Genomic DNA, 27,696 nt, shown 5'->3' on the forward strand with positions numbered 1-27,696 from the left:
ATTATTATATCATAAAGACCTTGGGCTGAGAGCTATTCAACAAGGTAGCAGCAGGGCTCTGATGGCACCATTTTTGTACTGTGTGACCTCGAATTTTGATTTGGAGTACAAGTGTGCCTACAAAAATCTGACGGGAAGTGAGCTGCAATGTCATCTAGGTATCAAATCCTAGATGCCATTGCCTGTCGTTGTGCCCTTGAGTTTAACCCCCCACAACAGCTCCCGGGGTTATAAACGGAAGTAACGTTTCCGTTGGACCTTGTGTGCAATTGACCAATAAAGTGATCGCTTAATCTACTGTAGATTGAATGGCAATGCCCTGGTTTACATGGGGTTTGTTTTGGAATCAGAATCCGCCTTTCCCCTCCTGTCCTGAATTAGCGCTGTAGTAACAACTGAGCAAGATAGGTCTCCTCTAGCTGACAATCAGTCAGCGCCATTCTGCATTGCCAGCTAGCGCGAGCCAACCAAGACGAAATGAAAATGGAGGACTAAACGGAGACAGTGCAAGAACGTAAAATATCGTCAATGTTTACAAGTGGGTCGAATTGCAACGTATTATATACCCAAACTATACTTGTGTGGCATTCTTTGTCAATTACTAGCTACAGTACGTTTCAATACTGTTTCTATTTGAAAGTTATCTAGCTAGAAAGCTGCTAACGTTAGCTAGTTGTAAGCAGCAAGCTAACTAGCCAGGCGAAGCATGGTGGTGGCCTAGCTAGCTAACGTTACGCGTTTTGCAATGTCATTTGCGGGTAATACATCACGCTAATTGTATGTTCGTAAACTTAAATTATTTGGCTTTAAACGAGTCCCTATCTGTGTGTGCATGAACGCATTTTGTCTGGTGGCATTAATACATGTTGAGGTCACCATGCATGGTGATAGCTAACGTTACCTAGTTTGCTAAATTAAAGTGGTGGGTGTGTGATCCTTCTCGAGCTTCTCTGCTTCAGTGCTGTTTACTAAACATCAAGTACTTGGCTAGCTAGTTAAATGTGGCTTAGGATATTTAGCCATCCAACATAAATCTCATCGTTATCTAGCTATCTGTTTAATATGACCCCCTTGTTGCATACGACCTAGCTAACTCGAAAGCTAACTATCGTGTCGGATTTCTCAGTGGACGCAGACGCCTTGCGACGTGCATTTGCGCTCTAGCTACGTTAACGGTACCAGGATGAGCGGTTCGTGTCAATGATTGTTTCTTCTGTGTCATTCAGATACTTCTTTGCCAGCCACCCGAATACAAATACGACTGTCGGGATTTGAATTTGTATGATCCGAAAGACAAAGTCGAGCATGTGATGTGTACATACAACGGTTGTCAAGATCTAGTTAAATGGTTCTGTGAGGCCTGGAGAGCTAGCCATCTAGCTAGCACAATGCGAAATAACGTTAGGCATTTGTATGTATTACTGTCACATCCCCACGCTTTAGTTTAGAATAACATTGTAGCTCGCTAACAACGTTGCATTGACCACCCCTTCCTCCCACATGCCAATTGGGGTGGATCTCTGGGAGTGGTTTTCTTACGTGTGTCGTGACCATGGTCGGGGAACAATCCGTGGTGCACCCTTCTCTCACCCCAGCACCGTGGTTCTCTAGCTAATACTTTTTCTTCTGTTGAATCGCTGTAAATTCAAATCCAGACATTTGAAATTCCTTTGCATTTTGTGGGTGAGGCTATTTAATTAATTACTATGTTTTAAAGGAGGGGAAGAAATATCAATAGGCCTACCACTCTGCCTTTGAATGAGGACTCATCTCTTTTGCCAGATCACTTCACCTATTTTGTGGACCGAGTCCTCTTTGCATTCACATTGCTATGTTTAGAAAGGAACCAATATATGTTTTATAAAGTGCAGGACAAGCCATAAAATCAGAATGTTTTATCGGACAGATATATATATATACACCTACTTACATTTTGGAAGCTAATAGATTACAATTATTATGTCTCACATTTTAATTAAATGCAATCAGAAGATACTGTTAACATGTACATTTGATTGCTAACGGGATAAATAGCAATAGAATAAATGCAATTGTACACTGAAAAGGGCAGTTTTCCCAGAAAACAAGCAGTATTTCAATCTTCTCGATGGAGCAGTGTGGATAAAGTTACAATTTGGAGTACAGTGGCATCCCTGCATTGAGGTACGTTTTTCGACCCCAGTGCAGCTCAGTGTAAACAAGCATAACAGTAGGGTCTATCTTTTGGCAAGTGCTTCATCTATTGGTGAGTTGTAGTAATGCGGTTATTTTGCATTGCATTTGCCCACTAATACTGTCGATATGGTCCTTTGGCGCACAAGATAACTATTTATATTCAGTGGTGTGCCCTCCCCAACAGTATGTCAGAGATGAGAAATGCATTTGAGAATAATCAGACCAATGTAAATGGATATTGAATCTTAACATGTGAAAGTAAATGTCAGTGTTTCCCTGCATGTGTGTTTGTCAGTCATTGAAACACGGAATGGGGTGCACATTTTAAAACTGAACAACTGTTGTGTATTAGACTACTTCTATACAACCAAAGCCATTCCCAGAGCTGTGCTAATGTATTTTGATGTCAAGTTTTTGGTGTGAAGTGTTTATTTAGTGTGGAGAGTTTAATAGGCTTTTACAACCTAGTTAAATTTTATGATTGATTGCAGATGTTCTGTCAATTAATGCACCCAATTCAGAGATAAATATGACTGACTTGAATCCCAGGCAAACCCCAAAAACAGCAGAAATGGTATTGTCTCTATTTAATTGCTGCATTTGTATATCCCCCATCCACAATTTCCTTTCTCATTGAGATATTATAAAATGTTAATTGTCACATGCTTCGTAGACAACAGGTGTAGACTAACAGTGAAATGCTTACTTACGGGCCCTTCCCAACAATGCAGAATATAATAAATAGTAACATGAGGAATACATACACAATGAGCAATGATAGCTTGGCTATATACATGGGGTACCAGTACCAAGTCGATGTGCAGGGGTATGAGGAAATTGAGGTAGATATGTACATACAGGTAGGGGTAAAGTGACTAGGCAACAGGATAGATAATAGCGTGTGTGTGGGTATAGAGTAAAAAATTGTTAGTGCAAAAAGGGTCAATGTAGATAGTCCGGGTGGCTATTTGGTTTAACTATTTAGCAGTCTTGTGGCTTGGGGTTAGAAGCTGTTCAGGAGCCTTTTGGTCCCAGACTTAGCGCCTGTTCGGTACTGGTTGCCGTGCGGTAGCCGAGAGAAGTCTATGATAATTTTTTGGGCCTTCCTCTGACAACACCTGGTATAGAGGTCCTGGATGGCAGTGAGTTCGACCCCAGTGATGTACTGGGCCGTATGCGCTACCCTCTGTAGCGCCTTGTGGCCGAAGACAGTTGCCATACCAAGCGGTGATGCAGCCAGTCAATATGCTCTCAATAGTGCAGCTGTATAACGTTTTGAGGATCTGTGGGCCCATGCTGAACCTTTAAAGCCTCCTGAGGGGGAAGAGGCATTGTCGTGCCCTAGGGCTGGGCGATAAATGAAATTATATTAGATTAACTCTAATTTATGTTTTAGGTCCGTGTTCCAAATGCCTCCTGTATCGCTAGAATCTAGGTTTGTCGTATTTTCAGTTTTTACGAGTGTTCTGTCTTTTTGGTTTCGTCTCCTTTGACGCTTCTGTGCTGTGTGCATTTGGAAAGTATTTAGACCCCTTGACTTTTTCCACATTTTGTTACATTACAGCCTTATTCTAAAATTGATTAAATTATCCCCCCCATCAATCTACACACACTACCCCATAATGACAAAGCGAAAACCGTTTTTTTTAGAAATGTTTGCAAATGTATATAAAAAAAAAAAAAAAACATACCTTATTTACATAAGTATTCAGACCCTTTGCTATGAGACTCGAAATTGAGCTCTGGTGCATCCTGTTTCCATTGATCATCCTTGAGATGTTTCTACAACTTGATTGGAGTCCACCTGTGGTAAATTCAATTGATTGGACATGTTTTGGAAATGCACACACCTGTCTATATAAGGTCCCACAGTTGACAGTGTATGCCAGAGCAAAAACCAAGCCATGAGGTCGAAGGAATTATCAGTAGAGCTCCGAGACAGGATTGTGTCGAGGCACAGATCTGGGGGAGGGTACCAAACGTTTCTGCAGCATTGAAGGTCCCCAAAAACACATTGGCCTCCATTCTTAAATGGAAGAAGTTTGGAAGCACCAAGGCTCTTCCTAGAGCTGGCCGCCCAGCCAAACGGAGAAATCGGGGGAGAAGGGCCTTGGTCAGGGAGGTGACAAAGAACCTGATGGTCACTCTGAGAGAGCTCCAGAGTTCCTCTGTGGAAATTGGAGAACCTTCCAGAAGGACAACCATCTCTGCAGCACTCCACCAATCAGGCCTTTATGGTAGAGTGGCCAGACGGAAGCCACTCCTCAGTAAAAGGCACATGACAGCCTTCTTGAGTTTGCTAAAAGGCACCTAAAGGACTCTCAGACCATGAGCAACAAGATTCTCTGGTCTGATGAAACCCAGATTGAACTCTTTGGCCTGAATGCCAAACATCATGTCTGGTGGAAACCTGGCACCATCCTTATGGTGAAGCGTGGTGGCAGCATCATGCTGTGGGGATGTTTTTCAGCGGCAGGGACTGGGAGACTAGTCAGGATAAAGGGAGAGCGCTCAGGACCTCAGACTGGGGATAAGGTTCACCTTTCAACAGGACAACTACCCTAAGCACACAGCCAAGACAACGCAGGAGTGGCTTCGGGACAAGTCTCTGAGTGTCCTTGAGTGGCCCAGCCAGAGCCTGGACTTGAACCCGATCGAACATCTCTGGAGAGACCTGAAAATAGCTGTGCAGCAACGCTCCCTATCCAACCTGTCAGAGCTTGAGAGGATCCGCAGAGAAGAATGGGAGAAACTCCCCAAATACAGGTGTGCCAAGCTTGTAGCATCATACCTAAGAAGACTCGTGGCTGTAATCGCTACCAAAGGGGCTTCAACAAAGTACTGTGTGAAAGGTCTGAATACTTATGTAAATGTGATATTTCAGTTTTTATTTACATATATAAATTAGCAAAAAATTCAGAACCTGTTTTTGCTTTGTCATTATGGGGTATTGTGTGGGGATGTGATAATTGTATTGTTATTATCCATTTGAAAATAAGGCTGTAACGTAACAATGTGGGAAAAAATCAACGGGTCTGAATACTTTCCGATGGCACTGTATATCGTGAATCACCCGTAAGTAAAAATAAATAAAGATCTGTTTTTTTTAGGCCATATCGCCCAGCCCTATCGTGCCCTCTTCACGACTGTGTTGCTGTGTTTGGACCATGATAGGTCCTTAGTGATGTGAACATCGAGCAACTTGAAGCTCTCGACCCGCTCCACCACAGCTCCCTTGATGTGAATGGGAGCGTGTTCGGCCCTCCGTTTCCTGTAGTCCACGATAAGCTCCTTTGCCTTACCCACGTTAAGGGTGAGGCTGTTGTCTTGGCACCATACTGCCAGGCCTCTGACCTCCCTATAGGCTGTCTCATCGATCATGCTGCATTGATGATTCATTTGAGTCACTCATGCCATTGTTGGAGGATAGTATCCATGCTTTGAATGATTGCTCAAATCAATTCCCTTCCCACCACCATTATAAAATTACAACATGGTTGGTTCTATTTATTCTGCACAAGTTTCTCAGACATGTTTGAGGTGGAAATGATTTGGAGGTCCTCATGCTTGTGGTATTGTCAGTGGAATGGTCAGGCCAGACTGATCTGAAAATTATTTGAAAATATAGCAAGCTGCTTTGATTTTGGGGAATATATTCTCTTTTCTTAAACTGTCTGTCTTTGTTGAGCAAATAGTTAAAAAATATATTTTGTAACTTAAATTACTTGGGCTAATAGGAATATTTTATTGAGCAATCTGTGGTCTGGCGCTTTTGCTCAGGGATATTGTTTATCATGCTACGGAGAGGGATTGTTAAAAAATTAATTATAATCTAAATGCTATCTTTACCTGTCCAGGTTTAGTTACAGTGGGGAAAAAAAGTATTTAGTCAGCCACCAATTGTGCAAGTTCTCCCACTTAAAAAGATGAGAGAGGCCTGTAATTTTCATCATAGGTACACGTCAACTATGACAGACAAATTGAGAAAAGAAAATCCAAAAAATCACATTGTAGGATTTTTAATGAATTTATTTGCAAATTATGGTGGAAAATAAGTGTTTGGTCACCTACAAACAAGCAAGATTTCTGGCTCTCACAGACCTGTAACTTCTTCTTTAAGAGGCTCCTCTGTCCTCCACTCGTTACCTGTATTAATGGCACCTGTTTGAACTTGTTATCAGTATAAAAGACACCTGTCCACAACCTCAAACAGTCACACTCCAAACTCCACTATGGCCAAGACCAAAGAGCTGTCAAAGGACACCAGAAACAAAATTGTAGACCTGCACCAGGCTGGGAAGACTGAATCTGCAATAGGTATGCAGCTTGGTTTGAAGAAATCAACTGTGGGAGCAATTATTAGGAAATGGAAGACATACAAGACCACTGATAATCTCCCTCGATCTGGGGCTCCACGCAAGATCTCACCCCGTGGGGTCAAAATGATCACAAGAACGGTGAGCAAAAATCCCAGAACCACACGGGGGGACCTAGTGAATGACCTGCAGAGAGCTGGGACCAAAGTAACAAAGCCTACCATCAGTAACACACTATGCCGCCAGGGACTCAAATCCTGCAGTGCCAGACGTGTCCCCCTGCTTAAGCCAGTACATGTCCAGGCCCGTCTGAAGTTTGCTAGAGTGCATTTGGATGATCCAGAAGAGGATTGGGAGAATGTCATATGGTCAGATGAAACCAAAATAGAACTTTTTGGTAAAAACTCAACTTGTCGTGTTTGGAGGACAAAGAATGCTGAGTTGCATCCAAAGAACACCATACCTACTGTGAAGCATGGGGGTGGAAACATCATGCTTTGGGGCTGTTTTTCTGCAAAGGGACCAGGACGACTGATCCGTGTAAAGGAAAGAATGAATGGGGCCATGTATCGTGAGATTTTGAGTGAAAACCTCCTTCCATCAGCAAGGGCATTGAAGATGAAACGTGGCTGGGTCTTTCAGCATGACAATGATCCCAAACACACCGCCCGGGCAACGAAGGAGTGGCTTCGTAAGAAGCATTTCAAGGTCCTGGAGTGGCCTAGCCAGTCTCCAGATCTCAACCCCATAGAAAATCTTTGGAGGGAGTTGAAAGTCCGTGTTGCCCAGCGACAGCCCCAAAACATCACTGCTCTAGAGGAGATCTGCATGGAGGAATGGGCCAAAATACCAGCAACAGTGTGTGAAAACCTTGTGAAGACTTACAGAAAACGTTTGACCTGTGTCATTGCCAACAAAGGGTATATAACAAAGTATTGAGAAACTTTTGTTATTGACCAAATACTTATTTTCCACCATAATTAGCAAATCAATTCATTAAAAATCCTACAATGTGATTTTCGTAATTTTTTTTTCTCATTTTGTCTGTCATAGTTTACGTGAACCTATGATGAAAATTACAGGCCTCTCTCATCTTTTTAAGTGGGAGAACTTGCACAATTGGTGGCTGACTAAATACTTTTTTCCCCCACTGTATCTGTTTTCAGTCCAACTGCTGTGGGTGGGTGGGTGCGGGGGACGTAAGAGCAGGCATTGTTTATAACATGTAGGCCTATTTGTTGTGTTTTGATAATTATTTGATAATGATAACTACAACGTGGGTTTTAGGTTTGTTTAGTCATCAATTGGGATTGGGATACATCTTTTGTTAATCTGAATTAAATTAGGTGGGGCTGATAATGATTATCTACTGGTGTCTCTTGATTACGACAAATATTTTGTAACAAGTTGACAATATCTGTACCCTACACACTGAACCTTATTTGCAGTAGTCACTATTATTTAGCAATATTTTATTACAGTAGATCAATAGGTCTAGATGAAGTGAATTATTGTGTTATGATAAGACTAAAGGAAGTGGGTCTCATATAGACAAACTGTCAGAACAACCTCTGTTTCAGCAGTGTCTTGAATTTGGAATCTGTGACATTGTATGATCTGAAGTCCCTGAAAGTGTCCCACACACACACATTGAAAGTTAGGAGTTGGATGGGTGCCAACCTGTTGTGATGTATTGTGCTTTTCAAGGCTGCATACTGTTGCCATTTCATTTACATTTACATTTTAGTCATTTAGCAGACGCTCTTATCCAGAGCGACTTAGTTAGTGAGTGCATACATTTTCATACTGGCCCCCAGTGGGAAACAAACCCACAACCCTGACATTGCAAGCGCCATGCTCTACCAACTGAGCTACAGGGGACTTACCCTCAAATGCTTAACGGTTGTTTTCTGACATCTACAGGTCCAAGATCCCAGTACCAGACCTGTAATGAGTACTGATCAGAAACTGCTGTGAGTGGAAACGTAGCACCTTTCTCATCAGAGAAGCACTTAATCAGTGCCCTACCACTACAGAGCAGCAGGTAGGCTCATGTTCTTTCAAAGAATAAAACGGATGCCATGCACTTATTTGTTTAATTTACGGGGGTTCCATTTATTTTGTAAACAATAGGAATTGTGTAAATGTAGATGGTTCAACAGACTAGGCTTGTCCCGGTAGTGGTGTTCTATTTTGTTTTTATAAACTGGGTGGTTCAAGCCCTGAATGCTGATTTGCTGTCAGCCGTGGTATATCAGAACATATACCAAGGGTATGACAACATGTATTTGTACTGCTCTAATTACATTGATAACCACTTTATAATAGCAATAAAGCACCTCTGGGGTTTGTGATATATGACCAATATTCCACGGCTAAGGGCTGTATCCAGGCAGTCCGCGTTGCGTCGTGCCTAAGAGCAGCCCTTAGCCATGGTAAATTGCCATATACCACACCCCTTCGGGCCTTATTGCTTAATTGTACGAATTCGACATGGCCCAATTAGTGAACAGCCTCAGATTTTCTGTCCTACCAGTATAATTTCCAATAGCAAACAGTTTAAGAGGTAACAATGAACAGCAAGGTGACAATATGGCATTGTAAAACCGTTTTACCTGAAAGATTTACAAATATTGTTCTGTAGGAGGAGTTTTAGAATACTCATAACTTCGTTGAATCAAAATTCTGCTGCTGCTGTTTTGTCATCTTACCATGGTTAGCGGTGTAACAGGATCTAGGCTAACAAGGATAAATTCACGATTCAACTACGGGTAGAGTTATCATTATAACTACAACAGCCAGCCTGCTGTAGCCAGTTTGTGGAAAGGAGGAAAATTGATGGTATGAAAAGACAGCAATGGCTGACAAAAACAAATCTGGATAATTTTGGGAAAAGGGTTGTCTATCGATATGAAGAAAGTTGTTTAACATTGACAAAGTGCTGCTCCAACCACCCTCCCCAAAACAACCACACTCCTCAGTTAAATGGAGTTCAAGAGTAGCTATCTCACAGCTCGTCTTTTGTGCTCTTCTCTTAACTGTAGACGTTCTGTTTGAAAGTAGTGTGTGACTCCATCATCTATGGAGGAGAATGTGAGCCCTGAGCTCTATCTAGCTCCCGAGCCAGAGCAGAGCCAGGACCCTATGGATAGCAGCTCTCAAGGTACCTTGGACTAGCTTCCTTTCCCTTGTCAATGAGGGGGGCATCTTGTTTGTCTCACTTTAATGGGCACTGCACTGCTGGATTCTCTGTAATTCCTCTTTGTAAGGTGTTGATTAGTGTGTAGGGTCAGGATTACTAGAATCACAAGGGATTTCACTATTCCTATATACACATTGTAGACCTAATTAGCTTAGTAAATCATAGTCTTTTGATTGGCAAAACCTGCTACTTAATGTAAACACATTATTTGTGGCCCTTAATGTGTCGATACCATCAACAGCTATCCCAGAGGATGATAAAGTCCTGAAGAAGGACGGAGAAGATAAAGAAGACCAAGAGCACGGTGACAATGCTACTGAGGAAAAGCTAGAGGAGACTGAGCAATCTGCTAAAACCACAAGCGAGTTCAAGAAGACCTGGGGATTCCGTCGGACTACCATAGCCAAGAGAGAAATGCCAGGAGACACGACTGCTGAGAGCCAGGATGGCCAAGTAGGGCCTGTGCGCCGCAGCGGGAGGCAGGCCAAACGCACTGACAAGCTGGAGGAGTTCCTGCTCACCACCAAGAGAGCGCGTACAGTGGGGAGGAGGAGTGCACCTGGCAGCATAGAGGGTGGGGACCCTCCCTCCCAGACCCATACAGATGCGGAAACTGCCTCTGAGGCCAGCTTTGACGGCAACGCAGAGGCCAAGTCTGTGGAAGATAAACCAGATTCCCCAGTGAGGAAGACGAGGAGCAGGAAGAGGACAACTCGGAAGGCTAAAGGCCGTGGCAGCAGCAGCAGAGGTGGCTCGGTCAGTGATGATGGAAGCTCTGACAATGAGGAGAAGGGTAGTGGAGATGCACCCAAAGATCCCCAGCCTCAGCCCCAGGAGGAGAAGGAGGAGGACAAGAAGACAACCATCCCTGAAAAGAAAGAGGAGGAGGATACAGTGCAGCCTCAGCCAGAGCAGGACTCTGTGAAGAAAGAAGTGGCAGAAAAAGATGAGAAGGAGGAAGAGAAGGTAAAAGAGGAGAGCGAGGAGAAGCCCGTAGAGACCAGGTCCAGCAGTCCTGCCAAGGCGGCCGGTAGGGGCACCAACCCCAACAAGAGAGACACAAAGTCCAGAGGAGGAGCAAAGACCCGCAAAGACCAGGAGGAAGATGATGAAAATGAGGATGATGATGAATACCTGTCATCCTCATCATCCAGTGACTCGGGCGACGCTGAAGGATATGACCCTAATGCATTGTACTGCATCTGTCGACAGAAACACAACAAAAGGTAAGCATTTGGATGTTATTATGCATTTCAATTGGAAATCTGACGCCTCTAGTTCTTGCAAATGCTTGTGTTCACGGATTGTGATCAAAATAGCCTCCATTGCCCACCTACAAGGGGATGAATGGTTAGTGATTAGTTAACCTGAGTGACTTGTAAACTATGCTTTACCATATTAGCTTTGTCGCTGCCTTATAACGCTGTTATAACAATAATAATAATATGCCATTTAGCAGACACTCTTATCAAACCCACTATCCTGGTGTTGCAAGCGCCATGTTCTACCAACTGAGCTACAGCTGACCACATTAATATACCAACTATCACAGGTTACACATTGGTAACCCTCTGTCTACGACTGTGGCTCTGTTTGCTAGGGCTGGGAATTGCCAGGGTCCTCATGATACGATATTATCACGATACTTTGCTGCCGATATGATATGTATTGTGATTCTCACGATTCTATATGTATTGCGGTTCGATACTGTTATTTTATTGCGATTCAATGTTTCATGTTGTTCACCGTATGGCTGCTGCGAAGGGACAAGAGACAGCCATGAGAAACAAGTTTTGATCAGTCATGGAAATAAAAGTGCTGAAAACTAATTGGCTCCCTATTTAAAATAATATGGAGAACAAGCTATGAAGGTAAAATACTGTAGTTTTGGTGCCGGTACAGGCAACTAGCGCAAAAATATTGCGATATATAATCGTCAAAAATAATATCACAATATATAACCCCCCCCCCCTACTATTTGCATAGCAGTTTCTCTGTGCTCTGCTAAGTGCTCTATGTGTGTGTGCCCAGGTTCATGATCTGCTGCGACCGCTGTGAGGAGTGGTTCCATGGAGACTGTGTGGGCATCACTGAGGCCCGTGGACGTCTGATGGAGAGGAACGGGGAGGACTACGTCTGCCCCAACTGCACCACCAAGAAGAGCCAGACAGCCAAGCCCAATGGCAAACCCAAAGCAGCTGCCCCTGGGGCCCGCAAGGCCGAGCAGAGCTCCTCTGTGGCAGCTTCCTCACCTACAGCTGCTGCTGGCGCAGATGAGAAGGGTGGAGATGACTTGGGGATCAAAGGGAGGATAGAGAAAACAACCAACCCCAGTGGGAAAAAGAAGATCAAGATTTTTCAGGCAGTAGGTTTTCTATTACTTTTCTCATAGCTCCAGTGGATGAACTCAACAAAAAAAAACTATTCATGTTTATGTCATGCCAATAATCGCTTTCTGAAAGACATCTGAGAGCTCCATATTAGGGATGGGTGTGAGTACTTGATTGAAGGTTTCTATTTTATTACTAATAATTGAATACAAGCACTCAACATGTGTAAGCATTTCAAACTCTGAGATGTGTTTATTGTTTGTAGTGAAAATAGGTTTTCGTTTTCAGTTGAATCAGGACAACCTGTATTTGGAACAACGCTGGCATACTCTTTTGCCATCAGCCCCATAAATAGTTTGATAGTGCTCGAACACACTTTCTTTCAACTGCCCATCCCTACTTCATATGGATATTTGTATATTATAACCTCTGACACTTTTGCCTATACATGAATCTGTCAGTGGTATTGTATATGTTGCACCTGTGTGACCTGTTTGACTTTCAACAGGCGGCAGAGGAGTCTAATCTGCCCAAATGTATCGGGCCAGGCTGTGAGAAGAACGCTCTGAAGGACTCTGTCTACTGCGGCAGCGAGTGTATCCTGAGACATGCCGCCGCAGCCATGGCAGCCAAGTCCATCTCCGAGCCCAAGCAGAAAGATGAACCTAAGCAGAAAGACCAAGACAAGGCCAAGGGACAGAAGAAAACACCTGGTACCAGGGCAACGCCCAAGGTAAACATGGGGTTCATAAGATACCAAATATGTTTAGGTTTTCACCTACTGAAACTGGTTAGTAATAAATTGTGTGGAGCCCAAATTAAGCATAGGCCTAATACATTCAAGTGTTTTGAAATACTTTCTCTAAATCGCCACAAAAATTGACACCAATTTCTTCTTATTTATTATTTCTTATGAAATTGAGTGTGAATATCTCATTGCCAATGACTAATGGATTATACAGCTGGTTAGATTTTTTCCAGAAATATCTGAGTAATTATAGTGACCTGAAATAATGTTTATTGGTTACTTGCTAGATTGTAATTTTTTCTGCATCATTGGTAGCAAACATTCATGGGAAGGTTGGTGATTGATTGCATCAGTAGGAACTACAGAACACAATTCTGGTCTGAGGAACATCTGGTGGAGGAGGGACAGGGCGACATTGCCCCAGGAGAAATATTTTTGCTATTCAATTGCTATTTCATCTATTCCATGGTGTCTAATAAATTACAGACAACTCTCATATGATTTACTAAATTGCAATTTTTTCCCCAATGTAATGAATTGGCAACAGTTTACATTTGTATGTATATTGATGTGCTTTTGTCCATTTGCTTTTATTAGATGTATAGGTGAATTGAGGTCAATGTCAGACTTTGATCATTAAGTATGTTATTGAGCCGAACATATGCACAAACACACCACAGGTGAAATTCAATGAACTTGTGCTCACATAATGTGAATAACCTTGTTCCTCATTCAAAAATGCATCATCCTGCATTACATAACAACATAACTTTAAATATTTTTATATGAAACCCTTCCTGTGCCCCGTTACTGATTTGATTGCATGTCTGTCTGTCCGTCCAGAAGAGTTCCACCACAGGGAGGAAGACCAGCAAGAAGTCCACAGAGGAGGAAGAGTCTGACGGTGAGGCTGACGAGGATGGTGATGAAGAGCAGCACGAAGAGCATCCACCGCCACCTGCCATGTCGTCCTGGTCCAGCGACCATAATTACAATGCAGTAACGCCAGAAAAGACTACACCCATAGCACCACCAACAGTGTTAAACAAAACGTGTATGTATCTCTTTGAAGGTCTTAATAATCCACTCTTAACTGTTTTATCTTCTCACACTATAGGGGTTGTCAAGTGAGCCTGTTGAATGTATGATATGCATTGATCTATGATGGTTTTTTTTGAAAAACCACATTGTTTGCCCATTGTAAATGTGGTTGTTATCATGGTGACGTAATGCCTTAGATGAATGACCCATATCTGTGCGGAAAACAGTAATGACAATGGGTCCCCAAATGTATTCAGAGTTTTAGGGTATGTTCCAGGGCATGGTTACTTAGTCAGGTATGCAGAGTGGATAAGTACACATTGCTATGAATGGATACAAGGGTAAGTATTTTAGGATTTATTTTGAAAACCCTATTGTTAAAAAGAAAATCAGTAACCATGAACAAAGCAATGGTTGGGGATTACTTATGATGTAGATGTATATAAATCCTAGGTGACTATATTACGTGTGTGTGTTGGCACCCATGTGGTGCGTGTGAATATCTCTCCATGCGCTCCTCTTACCAACGCTGCTGTTCATCTGAAGGCAGTCCCTCCCTCCTCTCTCCAGCAGGTAGGTCTGTGACTTTTTATCCCTGGATTTATACAGTGGACTATCCAGAAATACAGCTCACTGCTGATTTAATTAAGCAATACGTCTCTTCAGCGCAGCCATGGAAGTATTCACTATTAGCTTTGTGAATAACGTGCTGGTTTTTAAAATAGTTAACATTATTATTCATATTGAATGTCATGCATCCAAACTCCCTCTGGGACACTGGCGATAAAATAAAAGGTGTTAAGACAGATTTTTGGATGCCTTGATTGATTATGGGAGAGGTCTTGGATTACTGGGGATGTCCTGGCCAGTTGCTCTCAGACAGCATGTGGCACAGATCTACACCATGCCAGAAGGAAGTGAAAGTCTGAAGCAGACAGACGGGGAACAGCTGGGACAGGAAATCTATAGTTTCTTCTACCGAGACAAGACCAGCTGAAGACACTGCACAGAAGTATTTTTGAATGACTGCACAAGAAGAATGGAAGACCAGAGTCTTCATAAACTACAGAAAGAGCAGAGAGGCAGACTGTTGTCACGTAAAAGTTATACCACAATTGTGATTTACTGATATGAAATTATTGAAAGATATATTTAGGGACAATTTAGTATATTTTTCACTATGAGGAACTCTGCTTTGGTTCCTAGCTTTATCCAGCTTACTTATTATGAGGGCAGTTATTACAGGTTGTGGATTTTGGGAGTGTGAGGGCAGTCGCAAGGTATTTTGGTAGTTCATGCCCTCAGGAATCAGCTTATCCACCATAATACCAGCTGCCTGTTACTCTCGGCCGTGAGTGAAAATGTCATATGTGATTCACTCATGACCTGCTCGCATGTCTATATCCTCTGATCTGTAATATCTTATTTTGCAGACATACAAGTTCTGATTATGACATTTTGATTGTTTGACAACAAGATATATATTTTTTTGTACAAATCAGTCAACTTGAAATTGCCTTTGCTACCTTTTGTGTGTCTAAACAGGTGGTCTTGTTTGAAATCAGCATAAATGAACATGCAGTGATTTTAAAGCATGCAAGTGATTATTTTTGTACAGGTAAGAACCGGTTTAACGGTTTGGGCTGGAGGTGAATGGTCTGTGCCTTTGGCTCAATTAGCAATTGTGTAATTGATGATGGCAGTAGCATTTTCTCTTGATGGCACTCGCAGGTATTGCCGTTTTGCATGTACAGCCAGAATCCTCATACTTTAGTAATGAGCAACACAGACATGGCAGAAAAGCTTAATGTGCTTTAACAAAGCTATAACTAATATTGATGTACATATTTTGACATGGTCATACAAAAGTAATTTGTACTAGTATACTTGTCATGCACAACCAATGATTCAGAGGGGTTGGGTTAAATGTGGAAGACACATTTCAGTTGAATGCATTCAGTTGTACAACTGACAATGTATCCCCCTTTCACTTTCCTTTCCAATTTCTGTGGAAAGATGTTGCATTGATCTTGAATAGTTTTTTATTGAATTGTTGAGGTTGTTTATATTCAATATACATATTTTGTCTTTATTGAATTCTCATTAAATACGTGTACCCCTGAAGGTAGATGGTGTTAGGACTGTTTTGTGTGCTAGCCTCACAGCACTGAATTTTCAGTGGTGAAAATATCAGATTTTAGGTGGGTAGTGGAGGCAGATTAATGTTCAGACATTCTTTTCCCAGACATGGTAAGTTCCAAGTTCAGTTGAACTTTTGGGAAACTGGTTGTTTTTGGGCCACTTGATAGAGTGGGTCAACTGGTGGGCTCTTCAAAGACCAGACAAAGGGAGAAACCAATAGAATTTTAGTTTTGTGGAGAAAACCCTGTACCCAGTGACTTTCTAGACAGGTGTCTTTTAGGACACATATCTAGTATATGTTCTTATCTGATGGGTTGTTGATTGGGGTCCAGTGCTCAGGAACAGATGTAAAATGTTGGTTATGCAGGCACCATTCATATCAGAGAGAACTGTGTTGCTTTCTTCACTTAGTACACAGTCAGGCCTGTGAGGATTTAGTCAACTCATCCTTTCTGATAATACTGAAGTCTTGTCTACATTCTTCATGAAGAGGATTACCACCATTTGAACTGATGTTGAGAAGAGGATTGAAATTGCAACGCCAACACAATGGCTCCTTTACACAAATACATGAATACATTTTTGCAAGAGAATAATGGAGATTTCTAAGTTCTATCTTTATGTTTTATATTTGTTCAACCCGTTGTTGTGTGTGTGCATATGGTTGGCTGTTTCAGTGAATGGAATGATGTATTTAAGCAGGTTTATTTTGTGTTTCTAATTGCAAGGTATTTATTTCTAGATCCAACAAAGGGAGGAGGTCCTGTCTTCAAATCACCAATATTTTGTGTTCTTTGTATGCATTCTGGTCAGATGCTGTCTGGCAGTCAGTCATTAAGTGAACCTAAGTGGGGATATCTTACACCACCCCAAGATCACATTGTATATGCCTACATGTCCTAAATTCTGAATTCTATTTACTTCACACATTATGTTTATGATGGTTCACATACTGTTTCTACTTGGGTTTAAAGTGTGTTGTTTTATCCTCCGCAGCTCCTGAAAAGAAGGAGAGTGAAGAGGACCAGAGTGAGAAGGAACCAACCCCTCCTGAGAAGAAGTCGCCTGCTTCCACAGCGCCGCTCAAAGGAGGAAAGAAGACCCGTGGCCCCAAAGTATTAAAGACATACACCAGACGCAATAAAGCAGCAACTCCAGTCAGCAGTGCTAAGGCACCAAAGAAACAACCACCCCCCCCTCCTAAAAAAACAACCAAATCCAAGAAACCACCTCCACCACCTGCTGTTCTGACCCCTTCTGGCCCTGGCTCTCTAGACGCCCCACGACATCACGTCACAGGGGCCCTGAGGGTTGGCAAGTCCAGCTTTACCATCCCTAAGAAGCAGGCCCAGCCCCAGCAGAGAGACCGTAGTCCGTCCAGAATCCTGTCCTCACCATCCCCAGCCCCCTCCTCCCGACGCCATGAACCAGCTACTTTAGCACCTTCCATGATGTGCCCGACAGCTCCGCCCAACAACCAGATGAGACAGAACATCCGCCGCTCGCTCACAGACATCCTATACAAGAGGTGCGTACCCCATAAGTCTATTTGAGAGAATAGTTTGTATTGTTTTGTGAACTTCATGCTACCTAAGGTCTTTCATCTGAATGTTGATATTTTTAAGAGAATAAGATTGTTGTAGGCCAATGGGAAATAGATTTGCCTGAAATCTTTATTTGTAACTTTTAATTTAGAGCTCTAAAATGTGAGTTGTATCTCATTGTCCCACCAGGGTGAGTGACAGTGATGATTTGAATATGTCTGAGAACGAGGTGGGAAAACTGGCTGTCAACATTGAGAAGGAGATGTTCAACCTCTGCCTGTGTACGGACAGCAAGTACAAGAACAAGTACAGGGGCCTCATGTTCAACCTGAAGGACCCCAAAAACAAGGTCAGTCCACAGAAACACTGACTTGGGCTCTTTTGTGTCTGCAGAAGAGACTAGTCATGTGATAAGTTGTGTAGGCTAAACCAAATATGCTGAATGTTGGAAAGCCATGTACATTTTAATGACAAACTGTCTTTCTATATTATAGTAATGCGTTGTTGGTATGTGGGTAAATTTAGTTACAGTAATTGATCGTGAGTCATGAATTGGATTTAAATTAATCTCCTGAATATTGGAAGTTATGTTCACTCCAACCCAGATGTGCAGCCTACCAGACCTAGAATTATGTGAATGACAGTGTGTTGTGCTTGTCTCAGGGCCTTTTCTACAGGGTGGTCTGGGGAGAGGTCAGCCCCTTCAGGCTGGTGAGGCTGAGTGCAGATGAGCTGCTCTCCAAAGAGATCTCAGAATGGAGGAAGCCTGACACCACTGAGGTAAGAGAACATGATAACGGGAACCAATAATTCTATGAACAGAGCAAGACTTGGAATTTCATTGATTGTGCAACTAAATATCACTACTAAAGAGACCATATCATTAGCCTTATATTCCCATATATTGCTACAGACACTAAGTTGATGACCTCCATTGTGTCCCATAGGCTCCCAGCGCTAGATCCCACACAGGGCAGTCCAAATCGAGACATAGGCAGGATGCTGGCCCCCCTGATGTGGACATGGAGGATGCTCCTCCAATGTCTGATGGAGACGTATGTATCTCTGGCACCTCTCCATCTCCTCACATGGCATCTGCTGCAGTAAGTGGTGGCTCTCTCTTTCACTTCTGCTTGTCTTTCATCTTCATTTTCCCTGCATAAGACTAGAACCATGCTATGCTGGGTGGCAAACATGTGGGTAACATATTGTGGTTTTACAGTTTCAAATCACACACACTGTGCATAAATGTAGCTATCGTTTTACAGATGATCTAATGATTCATGTATCAGAAAACGTTATTGCCATACAACAAATGGTTGCTCAGAATAATTTTGGTATTCAGGCCCTCATCAGATTTGGCTATTGTGCTATTTTGAGAATCCACTGAAAGTCAGTTTGTAGATTTGACTGTCTCTCTGGTCTCCTTTTCCAATGTGTTCAGGAACAAGAGGAAGCTGGCTCCACTCCCTCCTCTGGCTCAGTTCAGGCTGGGGTGAAGCGTGGCAGTGCCCTGCCAGATATCTTCAGCATGATGCGGGACACCACGGCCGAACACAGGGCCCACCTCTTTGACCTCAACTGCAAAATCTGTACAGGTAAAAATGAATGAAAAGAATGAGAGGTGAAGTGTTTTGATGGTATGCAAGAAACGGTGGCATATGTCCATCAAAGATCTCTGAGGAAATATCTTCATTCCTATTACTCCATGCTTCACTTAGTGGATTTGAAGGTTTAAGTAGCCTCTGTCTCCCGTCTTCCAGGCCAGAAGTCTGCAGACGATGAACCAGCAGCCAAGAAGGCCAAACTCTCCAAGAAGCCCGAGGTGAGGCAAGAGGTGAGGCGCTTGCCCAGGTCCTCCTCAGGTGAAGGTGCGCCGGTCAATTATCCCGGCAGTGAGATGCCAGTCCCTGAGCCCCTGCCGTACCAGGAGGACGCAAGCATCATGTTACCTCCGCCCCAGCCCCCAGCCCCTGTTACCGCACCAGCAGTCTCCTCTGTCAGCATCACCCGCAGAGACCCACGCATGGCAAGACACAGCTCTGGAGTGACGGTCACCCACTCAGCCCCAGACACCTCCATGGTGGCACCGATCTCAACCGATACCTATTCAAGACCCATTCCAACAGAGTCCTATTCAAGACCTATCCCAGCAGATACCTATTCAAGACCGGCTATCTCAGCAGAGCCTGCTCCGGTTGTAGTGATGGAGGTGGTGCCCAAGGGGCCCCTGCCCATGCCCCCGGCTCCTCCACCCTCCATCCCCAGGCCCGTCATGCAGAAAGCTGCCTCGTCAGAGCCTCCTCCAGAGGGTGAGACCGCCATCTTCCTCCATAGTCAGGAGATGATGTGGAAAGGATTTGTCAACATGCACACCGTGGCCAAGTTTGTCACTAAGGCATACCTGGTCTCTGGAACCTTTGAGCACCTGAAAGAGGTTGGTTATTCATTTGTTTGAAAAAAAACGTACGTCAATGGTAGTTGTAGTTTGTTTTACGTGAGCTAAGAAAAAACACATTGTAGAACTAATAACTCAGACTGACTACATGACAGCTGTTATATTTTAATCATAGTGAAACTTTAAGTACATTATGACCAGAATACATGTATTACTTGTTTGAACTGGTTGTGAATAGATGTGGGAATAATGTCATCAGAGTTCAACACAAAAGTGACATTGTTAATCCTGTACAGGACCTGCCTGACACCATCCACATCGGAGGCCGAATCTCCCCCAGCACCGTGTGGGACTATGTGGGGAAACTAAAGACGTCTCTGTCCAAGGTAAAGCTGTCCACCATGAGGTATTTATACACAACCTACTTCCTGGTCGAGGACCCTAAGGTCACACCCCTGTTTGTGTTTGCCCTGTCCCCAGGAGCTGTGTCTGATCCGGTTCCATCCAGCCACAGAGGAAGAGGAGGTGGCCTACGTCTCGCTCTTCTCTTATTTCAGCAGCAGGAAGCGCTTTGGAGTGGTCGCCAACAACAATCGCCGCATCAAAGACCTGTACCTCATCCCCCTGTGCTCCAAGGACCCCCTGCCCACCAAGTTGTTACCTTTCGATGGGCCAGGTAAGCATCTGCAGGGAGACACAGAGGCCTCTGATAACCCTAACACTCACATGCTGGTTTCAATATGATGTGTCAATATACCTGAAGACAATTAAGTTAGTAATGATGTCAGTCAATCATTTTGTTCTGAGTGGTAAGTATCTTCAGGGTTTAGTTAGTTTACTTAGTTTTCCTCTGTGTGAAATGAGAGATTGTTTCATGAAGTTCATTTATGATATACACTGTAGGGGGCGATCATGTGCTTTTGTTGTTGCCTTCCTCCATGAACATCCCTCTGTACTTTTTCTATGTGCAATGTGTACTTTGTGTGTATATTACCTTGTATCACACGTCTGTCTTAAATAAAGGATGTTGTGCATCACAGGTTGGTGCAGCCTTAGATGTCAGTCTCAGCCTGTTGTTTTTAAGGCTCACCTTTTATTCTGCACTGTAGATACTCCATTGAAAAATGTTTGGGTAATGATGTTGTTTCTGAAAATGACATCTGCCCCACAGTATGTTACATTTAAAGTGTTCTACACTGCAACTTGGTCTACTGCATTAGTGGATCTCCAGTACTTACACGTCATAACTGAAGGGGCAGAACCTGACCTGCACCAAGCCCATTCCATACCACAAACTGAATGTCTGGGGAGCCATGGTAAGTTATCCTGAGAGATGTCCAGCTCAGAGAGCCTTGGACAGAGATGGGCCCACTCATGTTGCCGTTTTAAAGAAGATGAAGGGCGAGAAGAATCTATGGCTTTCAAACACTTGTTAGACTGAATTGAAGAATCAAGAAACACACATCCATATAATTTGTTGTCAGCAGAGGTTGGATTAGTATGTGTCATTAAAAACTTAAGATGAGTGGAATGTACTGTACAACAAATATATTGTCTTTTTATATGGAATCGTAAAGAATATGTGGAAATGTCCACTAATTACAAGTGACTTCATGAGAATGCATACTAATCACAATCTAGCAAGATGAAAAGCTTAGTGAAACTGTTGAGTGTTTGTAACTTCGAAGTGTGATGAGGTTGTTTGATCAAACAACAGGAACATGTAGACTAATGCGGTTTACAGACAGTCACATTTCTCAAAGTATGATGGGGAGTTTGACTGCTCAGCAGTGTGATGATTCTTAATACTCCTATAATGGTTCTGTGGCTTACAATTCTTGTTTGTATTCTTTTGACACATTCATTTTATAATTTAATGGTTATACTTTTACCTGATTATACAGGTGGCATTTTTTGCTCATGTTATTGATTGTTTGAACAATTCAAAATGGAAAGTGAAGACCACAGCTTGTGACTTTAAATCAACACCTTTTTGTGATCTGTTTTGGTTTGGTGTGCTAAAGAAATTCCCATTCATATATAATGTGATTCCCTGTCTTTGAATTCCTCTGTTGCTGTCATAGCAGGGGGTGTTTGAAACAAGCTCTCGTTTCACTTCAAGCAGATCTGTATCTCTGGAAATGTTTCTTGAATCTAGTTGAGATATGCAGTATACAAGTGTGTGAGTGGATACATATGTTTTTATTGCATTTTCATTGTTTTAACTTTCTATCTTGTAGGACTTGAACCAGCGCGTCCTAACCTCCTCCTCGGCTTGGTGATCTGCCAGAAGGACAAGAAGCGTGCTGTAGCCTCCTTGGAGACTGAAGAGAAGCGTTCCATGACCCAAATCAGAGACCTAGATGACACCGGCCTTCCAAAACCAACCCCAGCCATCAAGGCTGAAGTGAAAGCAGAGAAAGCCTTGCGGTACACCCAGGATCTTCCCTTCAGCACAACCCCCCCAGGTACACCTCCCCCTCTCAGCTCCTCCGAGACCTCATCCACGTCCATGGCAGCCTCATCAGTGCTGTCCTTCCTGTCCTCTGTCAAAGCCCCTGCTACAGGCAGAGAGTCACCTTCCTCCAGTTCTGCTGTGTCCTCTGCTGCCAATGCCACCCCCCTTCAGACCATCCTGAAGACTTTGTTTGGGAACAAGATGCATGACTCTGAGGCCTCCATGTCCCCTTCTGAGCATGGTGCTGTTGACGTCTCAGCCGGCCCTGCTACTCTGCTTGATCCCATTATTCAGCAGTTTGGACAGATTCCTAAGGAGAAGCAGGTGGAGGAGGATGAGGATGACCGACCATATGACCCAGAGGAGGAGTATGACCCAGGTATGGGCTATGGAGCACCCCAGAAGTCAGTTAAAGAAACTGATGTCATCAAGCAGCCAGAGGCTATGGATGTGGACGATGTGGCTTATGATCCGGAGGATGACACCATCTTTGAGGAGGTCAGGACTAATGTCCCTGGTCAAGCCAAGACCACATCTGGAGGTCTGACCGAACAGCAGAAAATGCTGGAGGATCTCAACAAACAAATCGAGGAGCAGAAACGTCAGCTTGAGAAGCAGGAGGAATCCATCCGCCAACCAAGGTCAACCACAGGGACATCAGCTGCCTCGTTCTCAGTCACTGACAGCTTGATCTCACAGCCATCCCTACTGGCCAACAGTCAGCTCCTGCAGCTGGGCAAAAAGGTTGATGAGTTGGTGAAATCCTCCTCTGCTGCCGCTCCTTTGATTAACCAGAGAAGGGACCCAAGGCAGAGCAGGGACCCCAGGCCGAGTAGGGACCCCAGGAGGCTAACCTCAGACTCAATAGAAAAAGAGGAGACACCTCTTCCTGCTCCTGTCACAGACACCACACCACCACAACAGACTGATGTCCAAGAGCCAGAAACACCACTGTCCCAAGAAGAGGTTATAACAGAATCTCTTCCCTTCCTGGAATCAAACACAACAGAGGAGTCCATTCCCCTGTTAGGTGAGCGTGTAGAACCTGATATGGAGGTCAATTACGTGGAGAAACGAACTGTGGAAGTCGACCCAACCAAGAGTGACTTTGACAAATACAGTATTTGGCCAAATGCAGCCAGCATTTTAAAAACAGGAGAGATCTCTAGTTTTGAGCAGAACAGTGAAGGGTCTACATCCTCTGGCTACTACAACATGTCCGCAAACAACAACTCCTCGACTTCACCTACAATTCATGTACTGTCTCAGAATGTCACCCAGGATAGCTCCACCCTGGTGGACACCCAATCCTCCCACATGTTACACATGGAAACATCAGGCTACATGGACTATGGAGCTCCTCCTGACATTCCCCCAACAACCACATTCCCACCCCACCTTGGACACCCACCGATGCAGGGTCCACCACCAATGCTTGGACCACCACCCATATCAGTTCCCCCACCCATGCAGAGTATTCCTTCCTTGTCAGGCCCTCTACCTATGCAGAGACCTCCACCCATACCGGTTCCTTCACCCATGCAAGTGGAGAGCGACCAGTCTCAGTACTCTCAGTATGGGCCACCTCCTGCTGCTTACCCTCCCTATCAGAACCAGTGGGGAGGCTCTCAGCAGCAGTATGAGGCACCCCCTGGTCCTCCACCCCAGACCATAATGCAACCCAGAGGACCCCCTCCATTCCAGCCGATGGGCCAGAGAGCCCCACCTCCCCAGATGTTCAATACCCCCATGGGCTCCCTGCCTCCCCAGCACATGGGGCAGCAAGGCCCCCCTCCAGGCCAGTTCATGGAAGGCCTTCCCCCACTTCCTACTTTTGACGGGCAAAATGGTTTAGCTCCACCAAGGTTCAGTGGACCCCCTCCTCCATTCAACTTCCCTGGACCCAGAGGCCCCCCTCCTCCCTTCACAGGGCCTCCCCCAGGCCACTTTGACAACAGAGGACCCCCTCCATCCCACTTTCCCGGGCCCAGAGGTCCTCCGCCTTCTCATTTTGGGGATCACGGGTCCCAAGCCCCCATGATCGACCCACCAAGAGCCCCTGTAGATCAGTACAACAATGCCAGTGTTGGTTCCTACCAGCAGGGCATGGACCATCACCAGGGTCAGACCCCTTCACACATGTACAAAGACAACCAGGCTCCCCCACCAGGCCCCTCTTACAGAGGACCTCCACACAACCAGTATGAGGGGCGGGGAGGCCCGCCTCCCAGTGGAGATGTGGGTGGACAGCGCTTCCATCCACCTAACCAGTTTCGGGGCTCTAGAGCACCCTCCCCACCACCACACAGGGGATCTTATGATGACCAGAGACCCCCTCAAGACAACCGGGGGGGCCCACCTCAGCATTTCGGAGGACCTGACCGGTTTTGCCTTGACAATCCAGGAGACTTAAGACCAACTCGCCACAGTGGGCCACTGCTCCCGACCCCTCTAGAGGGCCCCATACCTCTACCAAACCGCATGGGGGGCCACAGCCCAGAGTCCCACAGGGATGACCACTGGCGACGACACTCGCCTGACATGAGAAGGAGCAGCTCCACCAGAGAGGGCTCAGAGTCTCGCGGTGGAGACAGGGCCAGTCGGTTTGAGGGTGGCCACAGAGACCGGGAGCCAATCCCTGTTTCCTCTGGGTTGTCAGAGAGGCATAGGGATCTGTCTGAGGACCGCAGGAGGGAGAGGGACCGTGAGGGGCCCCACGGGGCAAGGCCATGGGAGAGGAGCCAGGGAAAGCGCTGGAGCCGGGAGAGGGAGTGGGACAGAGGCCGGGAGAGAGACCGAGGAGAGAGAGAACGCAGCCGGGAGCGGGACCGCAGCCGGGAGAGAGACCGCAGCAGAGGGAGGGAGGGAGAGCGACACAGGGTTCCAGAAGGAGACAGACACAGGGTTCCGGAGGGAGACAGACACAGGGTTCCGGAGGGAGACAGACACAGGGTTCCGGAGGGAGACAGACACAGGGTTCCGGAGGGAGACAGACACAGGGTTCCGGAGGGAGACAGGCACAGGGTTCCGGAGGGAGACGGACACAGGGTTCCGGAGGGAGACGGACACAGGGTTCCGGAGGGAGACGGACACAGGGTTCCGGAGGGAGACGGACACAGGGTTCCGGAGGGAGACGGACACAGGGTTCCAGAGGCAGACAGGCATGGGGATCCAGAGACAGACAAGAGGAAGGACAGGGAGAGAGACCGTGACCGAGGAAGGGGGAGAGTCAGGGGGAGAGAGCCTGACAGGAGAGAGCCTGACAGGAGAGACTACGACCGAGACAGAGCCAGGATCAGAGACCGGGAGAGAGACAAAGAAAGGAAAAGAGACAGGACCAGGAGCAGAGACCGGGACAGAGGCAGGGAGAGAGAGCCTGACAGGAGAGAAAACAACAGAGACCGAGCACGGGACCGAGATAGAGAAAGGGACAAAGACCGAGACCGCCGGGACAGGAGCAAGAGCAAAGAAAAGAGAGAAGACAAAAAAGAAACAAACAAATCTGATGTCCCAAAGGAGAGTGATACACCTGCAGAGGTGGAAAGTGATAAAAACACATAATGTCTTACTTTTGTGGACAACTTTTCTCTGTAGTAACTCAATCACCCTGTGACTTTCACTTTCAGCATCATAACTGTAAATGTAAATAGACGTTATTGGGAATGCTCTTGTAGTTGAAAGGTCTAAACATTTTTGTATTCCTTTTGCCATTTCATATTTTATACATTTTAACACATTTAAAGAAATTAATTTCGAGGTCTTAAGTTCAACTGACTTTATTATACCATGTAATTTATATATTACATCTACCTTTCTCCTGTCAAAGTACCTTCACATGGTACAAGAATCACATGAAAGTAACTGATAAACTCCCTTCCTTGTAATGTAAATATGAATGTATTTGTGTATATACTGGTATATTTTTAATTACATTTTTCTAAGTAGAGAAATAATAAGCCATATATCTGGAATGGATAATGTGAGAATTGAGGAAACACATTGATTGCTATAGTCTGACGTCATTGGACAGTATGTGCTTGTATGTTCATCAGTCAAGCACTGAATGGTTGTATCTATAGTATTGCTAATTACAGTTGAAACGTCCTGATTTTGTTTAAACTTGGCCAATTAAACCTACCTTATGACTACATTTCTCTTTGTGATTAATGTGTAGTGTATTTTGAGCACTACCTAAACTAACAGATTCCTTTATTGATTTTAGTTGCATGTAAATCAATGTCCGGTACATCCACTTCAGGACAATTGCCCTGAGCCTTGGCTTGCTACCTGCTACTCACATCAAATTGAGTCCAATCCAATGCAACATTTGGATGCACATGTGTGAATCAGAAGGTCAAGATTTGGAGCCATGTAACCAAAGGCAGTTGTCATGTAATCAGACAAACAAAAGCAATGTAGATTGGACATGAGACTTCTATGATTGACTAAAATAATAGTGAACAGGACTGAGAAGAGTACATTATACCTATTACATTTTCCTAAATACACTGCTCAAAAAAATTAAGGGAACACTTAAACAACACAATGTAACTCCAAGTCAATCACACTTCTGTGAAATCAAACTGTCCACTTAGGAAGCAACACTGATTGACAATACATTTCACATGCTGTTGTGCAAATGGAATAGACAACAGGTGGAAATTATAGGCAATTAGCAAGACACCCCCAATAAAGGACTGGTTTTGCAGGTGGTGACCACAGACCACTTCTCAGTTCCTATGCTTCCTGGCTGATGTTTTGGTCACTTTTGAATGCTGGCGGTGCTTTCACTGTAGTGGTAGCATGAGACGGAGTCTACAACCCACACAAGTGGCTCAGGTAGTGCAGCTCATCCAGGATGGCACATCAATGCGAGCTGTGGCAAGAAGGTTTGCTGTGTCTGTCAGCGTAGTGTCCAGAGCATGGAGGCGCTACCAGGAGACAGGCCAGTACATCAGGAGACGTGGAGGAGGCCGTAGGAGGTCAACAACCCAGCAGCAGGACTGCTACCTCCGCCTTTGTGCAAGGAGGAGCATGAGGAGCACTGCCAGAGCCCTGCAAAATGACCTCCAGCAGGCCACAAATGTGCATGTGTCTGCTCAAACGGTCAGAAACATACTCCATGAGGGTGGTATGAGGGCCCGACGTCCACAGGTGGGGGTTGTGCTTACAGCCCAACACCGTACAGGACGTTTGGCATTTGCCAGAGAACACCAAGATTGGCAAATTCACCACTGGCGCCCTGTGCTCTTCACAGATGAAAGCAGGTTCACACTGAGCACATGTGACAGACGTGACAGAGTCTGGAGACGCCGTGGAGAACGTTCTGCTGCCTGCAACAT

General features: G+C 44.6%; 1 protein-coding gene across 1 annotated transcript; it reads left to right on the forward strand.

Annotated features, from left to right (window-relative positions):
• Positions 1–452: 452 nt before the first annotated feature.
• Positions 453–26,504, forward strand: LOC311138558 (death-inducer obliterator 1-like). Its single transcript, XM_084173299.1, has 16 exons — positions 453–538; positions 8,415–8,535; positions 9,536–9,654; positions 9,935–10,919; positions 11,725–12,058; positions 12,532–12,756; positions 13,615–13,825; positions 16,951–17,482; positions 17,688–17,847; positions 18,162–18,278; positions 18,446–18,601; positions 18,943–19,096; positions 19,262–19,935; positions 20,193–20,282; positions 20,377–20,572; positions 22,137–26,504. The coding sequence occupies exons 3-16, from the start codon at positions 9,573–9,575 to the stop codon at positions 25,913–25,915; spliced, it is 7,695 nt and encodes a 2,564-aa protein (XP_084029425.1). The 5' UTR covers positions 453–538; positions 8,415–8,535; positions 9,536–9,572; the 3' UTR covers positions 25,916–26,504.
• The last annotated feature ends 1,192 nt before the right edge of the window (positions 26,505–27,696 follow it).

This window comes from Coregonus lavaretus, assembly GCF_964263955.1.
Source record: "Coregonus lavaretus genome assembly, chromosome: 12".
Classification (NCBI taxonomy): Eukaryota; Metazoa; Chordata; class Actinopteri; order Salmoniformes; family Salmonidae; genus Coregonus; species Coregonus lavaretus.